Source organism: Nicotiana tomentosiformis, chromosome 1 (assembly GCF_000390325.3).
Source record: "Nicotiana tomentosiformis chromosome 1, ASM39032v3, whole genome shotgun sequence".
NCBI lineage: Eukaryota > Viridiplantae > Streptophyta > Magnoliopsida > Solanales > Solanaceae > Nicotiana > Nicotiana tomentosiformis.
In genome coordinates, this window is record NC_090812.1 from 77,710,826 (window position 1) to 77,717,265 (window position 6,440).

At 36.3% G+C, this 6,440-nt stretch overlaps 1 protein-coding gene across 3 annotated transcripts; it reads right to left on the reverse strand.

The window, feature by feature from the left end:
- Positions 1–46: 46 nt before the first annotated feature.
- Positions 47–6,077, reverse strand: LOC104117912 (polyprenol reductase 2). 3 transcript variants are annotated; one of them, XM_009629047.4, is made up of 7 exons: positions 5,897–6,077; positions 5,569–5,726; positions 3,285–3,631; positions 2,289–2,523; positions 759–857; positions 585–656; positions 47–453 (listed from the first exon to the last, which is right to left on the reverse strand). In XM_009629047.4, the coding sequence occupies exons 2-7, from the start codon at positions 5,722–5,724 to the stop codon at positions 349–351; spliced, it is 1,014 nt and encodes a 337-aa protein (XP_009627342.1). In that variant the 5' UTR covers positions 5,725–5,726; positions 5,897–6,077; the 3' UTR covers positions 47–348. The 3 variants fall into 3 exon arrangements, with proteins under 3 accessions (XP_009627342.1, XP_009627341.1, XP_009627343.1); XM_009629046.4 differs by having other exon boundaries at positions 153–453; positions 5,827–6,058; XM_009629048.4 differs by having other exon boundaries at positions 153–453; positions 5,870–6,006.
- Positions 6,078–6,440: the final 363 nt, after the last annotated feature.

Below are 6,440 nucleotides of genomic sequence, written 5' to 3' on the forward strand. Positions count from 1 at the left end.
ATTTTCTAAGAATCCAACACAAGTACGATGTTTTTGAGGATCCGAGTAACGTCGAGGACAATCTGATCTTATTCATGTAACTTCTGCTGCAACATCCACAATCTTCAATCATTTATGTTGCATGATAGGGAAGCTATAGGAAAAAACAAAAGGGAAAAAACCAATTGCTCCCATTGAGTCACTAAAAAAGTAGGCTAAGATTTTGATCCATAGATCTGTATCCATGGGTAGAACAGAGTAGATCTACCAGCTAACCCAAGAAACAAATCATCACATCTAGCTTACAAAACCTATATACAGTCACAGTTCCGCTCAAAGAAATATATAGCAGTTCTTGGACATTAAGCATTAATAAACAAATGGGAAAATAGCAAAACGATTCCTTGGATAGTTGTCAAACTTATGCAGATACCATCTATGTGTTTCTGCTGCTGCTAAGACAAGATTTGCCACCTGCAATTGCAACATGATGCATCACGTTGCAGAAAACAAGTAAACATCGCATGAAGAAGTGAACATGGGCAAGGAAGAAAATAGGTTTGGAAAGTGGAGGGTGCTTCTCAAGACTATGAACAGAGTCGTACCACAAATACCCAGAGTAGGCATATCGTAAGGTCTGAACATCCACTAGCAACCACGAAGCCAGCATATATAACCTTCAGTACGAGTAAAAAGCAAAAAGAAACGTGTAATTTAGATCTTGACAAAGGTAGGTAACGTAAAATATACAAAACATTAGTAAGAGAAAGAGAAGTTACAATCTCAGCCAAATAGTGAGGAGATGAAACATATTGAAACCAATCACCATGAGGGACTACATAATCATCACTGTGTTCTCTGTTCTCCCTCAATGACCCCTGATTGGCAAAGTAAAGGTGTTATACCACAAAAATGAAGCTACACCTACAGAATTCTACGGTCAACATTAATGGAATAACTAACAAAAGCATACAACAAAAACTACACCTCAATAACCGACACAAACATAACGTAAAAGAATCAGCTGTCAAGTTGAAAGAGAAATACCTTTATTTTAACAGGGCAAATCATATGATAAAATTTTAAGAACCAACAAAATATGAGTAAAAAACAACAGAATGAAGCAACAGATAAAGAAGTTAGCCAAACATCATTAGCACCTGTACTTAGGTTGTAATGAAGTACTTTGCACCTCCGTAAGTTTAAGTAAGATCAGTTTCAACCTCTCACTTCAATTTGCTTCAGTTTATTAATGGAACTGCATTTACAGTCCAGTGTATCAGATTTATTTACATACATTAACAAAAGTGTATAAGCTTGGTTATTCACCTTCACAGGCTACTGATTCAACCATTGGACTATAATCTTATGCTACCAATCAACCTCAACATCTGTTTATCCTTGTATTTACAATATCTTAATGAGAATCAACTACAAGGTCAAACCACACCCCAGTAATAATATCTGGAGCAGCGACTGTTGTCAGAATTCGGAACCCCTTATCTGCTAATCTACCATATGAAGAAAAAAAAAATCTAACTGTAATAGTCTATCTTAGTGGCGGTGAGATCCATTTCCCATGCGCACATATTCACATTTAAAACCTACGAAATAGCTAAATGTCAATCCATATTCCGACCTTGCTACAATCTTTACAAGCATGACACTATTGGCGTGCCTAGTTTTGTCTATTACGTAGAACTTATGATGAATAGATAGAGATTTTCGTTTATCATTTTTTTTTTTTTGATAGGTGTGTAGCCCCAAAAAAAATCACATGGAAGCAAATAAAAGCCAGTTGACTATAACATAAAAAATAGAAGTGCTTTTGCTTCAACTCAATCGGGACATAGCTACCCCAAATATGCCACACTTATTACTACATGTTTTAAGTTCAATTCTTGGAACAAAATAGTATTTTTCAGCTGTTATAGCTCTATCTTCGTATAATTCACATAGCAGGAATAAAGTGTAATTGTGACGTGGAATAAATTGTACTCGAAATTGATGAGGGTGAGCGAGCTCAAGTCAACATGAACGGAGGGCTCAGAGACTGAAAGCAATTTTGTCACCAGAAATGTGATCAGTGCTTTTAGCGATTTTCTTTAGACTAGAACTTAAAACCTTTGTTAGGTTTTTCATGAAAAAGCTCAAAGGTGTTTCTCAAGATAATAAGGCAACTAATAATTTCCCATATAGGAGAGATTAAGCACAAGGATAAGCACGTAACAAATTAACCAAGTGGCTAAAAGACAGTCCTAACTTCAAACACAAATCTGAATCTTTAATCAATAGTACATGGCACTTACAAGAATTGCATGACACCGACATTGATGAATCCAACCCCAACAGAAAATAGCTGCACCAATCCATGTGTACCATCGTAGTTGCACGAGAGGATTCAAAAACCTCCACCAATCAACCTCAGTTGCTAGCATCCTATCTTTTCCTTTAACAATAAACTCTTGAATCAAACTCAACCCGAACTTGTACACCTCTGTAGCATAATTGCAGCAAAGAGAGAGGGGAGCTGCGGTATAGAAGCTTGAATAAAAAATAAAAATAAAAAGTAAAATTCAGAAAGCGTTTTTGTCCATTGGATATCTTGGACTGTATGTGTTATCGAAACTACAAAAAGTCAGGTACTAAAAGAGAATTTACTAATGTTGACAGGAAATAGGGACTAAGATTTCTATACCGTGTGAATCATTTCAGATAATTTACTATACAAAATTACAAATATGATGCCTTTTAGCAAAAATAAAGCCCAGTTGGAAACTCTAAATAGAGATGACGAATTTAAGATCCGAAAAGGGGTGAATACCTAATTCACTAGCACTAGTGAGTGATGGCACCATGATCTTGCTATGTCACGTCAATTATGAGACTTAACATTAATGTAAACAGGAAGGGGCACCTTGACAAAAGAATCAGCCTATTTCTCCCCTGAATAACTCATGATCCGATCGTTGTTTCAGTTTCAGCAAGTGCAAAAAGGTAGTATCTAAATGATAAGACCATTTTACTATTTCTAAATGTGTATCAGGCCAATGAAGTTCTGATCGACATAATAATAGAAAGGGTGGCGAATATTGAAGTTCCTATTAAAGAAAAGAGAATAACACACCAAAAAGAGAACAACAAACACACAGAACAACAGGAGTCGGCTCTAACCTTAGACAGTCTACTAGCTGATATCCACCTTGATTATGGTAAACTATGTTTACTTACCCAGCTAATAAAACACAACAAGAAATATGGAAACATGTTACTAGAAAAAGAAACAAAGTAAGATGCCAACTTACAATAAACCTGTGAGATAGCCGAAAATGTGCATCCTGGCATAAGGACTATATTTAAACACGTATATTGACTCAAAGAGGCGTCGAACTACTTGAGCTTCCATTAATAAAAGCAGAAAGACTGATAAACCAATCTTGCTTCTATGTTCCTTTGATGTGTGGGATCCTTGTAAAGAGAAGATACGTGATCCTCCAGTCAAGTGGCTAGCAATACTAGAAAAAAGCAATGGTTCTGAGATCTTTGGCGTTGTACTGTAAGCATAAAGCCACGTTGCAGCTAACAGAAGTGTTGTCCAAACAAAAGCTAAAACATAGAAGTGAATGAAGAGTTTCTGTGGAACAGAGAGTTTCTGCAATTGAACAAACAGGCCAAAGGGAGTGACAGGTCAATAAAGTTGTTGCATATACTCCCTCCATCCCTTTTTAACTGTCTCTTTAGCTCTTTTCACGCCCATTAAGAAAGCAATAAATACAAGGTATAGTTTACTAAGTTACCCAATTAAATGCTTTTTGAGAATTGAGTAGTATTAAAAAGGAGTACTACTTCTTTAATATTAAGGGTATAGTTGGAAACAATTAACAAATTTAATCTTGAATTCCTAAAATGACAATTATTTGGGACAATTTTTTTGAGCTAAAGCAACAGTTAAAATGGGACGGAGGGAGTACTTTTTTTAACAGTTGCAGAAAATTTCTGTAAAAGCTGTAGTTAGTGAAGAAACAAGAAGATATTAAGAACAAATATAAAAAATACTAGTCAGCATCCGTAACGCAAATATGCATTGCAACTACAGAAGTTATTTTATCCATGGCATATACAAGTCTTACAAATACGACATACAACATAATTTAGCTTGAAACAAGAGACGGCTCACCAAATACTTGATATTGAATTTTATTTCAAACAACAAAATTGTCTTTTTAAAGCTGAATGATAATCGGGTTTTTTGAATTTCTCTCTTCCGGCCTATGTTGTAAGTTAGTTAGTTAGAAATCGAAACTGGACCTGAGAGAGACTAGACTTCTAGTAAGAGTAGGTGCGCCTTAAGTTGAGGAGAGTTGTTCACAAGCAGTGGTTATGAGCTCTTTCTTGTTCCGGTTCAGAAGAGGTTGCGCACCTTCAGTTGCACTATTGGATTGAATAACTTTATTTTTTAGTGCCAACAAAGTGCATGTGTTCTTGGTTAATAAAATCACAAGCATAGGCTGGAGGACTGATACTATAAGTAGGACAAAGGCCTTCGAGGAAGGACAATATGGCAAGATAGAAGACACACTAGGATCAAGAAAGGAACAATTATCAGGATTAACACCCTTCTATCAATGCTTCGCAAAATAGAAACCTACCCAAAAGAAAGTGATGTCACTGAAAACCTTATTTTGAACCTCTAAAGATTCTGCAAGTGCATTTTTAAGTACTCACCAACGTATTGGTCAGGAAACTGCCAAAGAGTTGATCAGTACAATACTACATCAATTCTATCCCTGAATCTTCATGGACCATATACAAACTAGATTAGTTTTAGTTGAATTCCCAAAGTACTAATGTATCTCATCTTATCCGCGTCAACCAGAACTATTAGCTCAGAATTCAATCTGATCTAGCTGATTCAATGGAGATAATTATAGATCCTACAGCAGCGGATAAATTTTTCCAACCTACCAATTTCACCCCAAAGTGATGCATTAACATTCGTAACCTGCTCAGATCCCCTTTTAATTTTCTTAGCTCCAGTACCAGCCTTCATTAGATCAGGCACTATAAATGAAGAGACTTCTCCCCTAGAAATGCTACTTAATATTAAGCAATTAGACTCCAGGTCAGTTGACCTCGGATTATACAACACAGAAAAACTATCAAATTCTGAAGTGTCAATATCTTATCAGCACTACTAATGTTTTCTTAGCTTGATTTATTTGATTTCTCACCCCAAGACTGCACGACGACCCAACAATGCACATTGATCAATTTAGAAATAAATTATTAACCAATTGAACTATGCGTGCTAAAATGTTTTGGTAATGTCGAATGACGTTAGCTCATAGTAAGAACGCGAACACGCAAGAACAATGGCGGATGGAGCATGTAAACAACGGGTCTCGCCATTTTCGACACAGAGTCTAGACATATATGCGGAAAATAACCAAATATTTTAAAAATATTGCATTTTGAGCCTATTATTTCAAATGTGTAATGGTTTAAGTGCTGAAAATTTAAAAGTTGAACCGATCAAATTAAAATCCTGGATCCGTGCACAAGAAACAAGTTTTCGAATGGCATACTTACATTTGAGGAAGACTGCATAATTTTGCCACGCTTAGCAAACCCTAACAAGAACTGTTGAAAAGACCTAAGCGTTGAGGAAGGAATCAAAGCAATAACAATTGGCAAAGTTGCAGCAATCCATGCAGCTCTCAGCGGGGTGACCAGCCCTAACTCCATTTCTACAAAAAATAAAAGAAAAAAGGAACTAACAATTTTAGTTCAAATTCACAAATGGGGTTCTCTGATTTCTGCAGATTTTTAAAAAAGAAATACTTTTACCACAATAGAAGGAGTATAAAGATGCAAACTTTACTGAGCTCACGGGGTAAGTATGGGAAGAGAGAGAGACCGTATAAATAGTTGGATTGTTGATTCAGTGACGTGAGGAATTGGATATGCTATGCGTCTAAGTCTCGAAATTCAAGAAAACTTGAAGATGAAGTGAAGGTTCCATTGCTTTTTTGCTTCTCGTCGTCGGTGTCGAATTTCAGTGTGCGCTGCGAACTGTGGTGAATTGAATTCACTGTTCTATATGAAATACGACAGGTTGGTCTCTTGTCTGCCCTTGCGACTAGGTGGGCATAAAATCCGAAAAAATTGAATTTCGAACCGAATCGAATTAATTTGGTATTTTATTTTTGGTTTTTTCGGTATTTCGGTATACTTCGATACAGAAATTTCGATATTTCGGTACGGTATTCGATATTGAGTTTTTGATATTTCGGTATACCGAAATACCGAAATATTTAAATCCAAGCCCACCTATATTTCTATTTTCCAGCCCAATAAGCCTAAACCCAACCCCCAAGTCCCCTAAATCCTAATTCCCTAATCCCTTAGCGGGCCTAGCAACCTCCTTAGGCTTAGAGACTTACGGACAGTAGTTTGAGAAT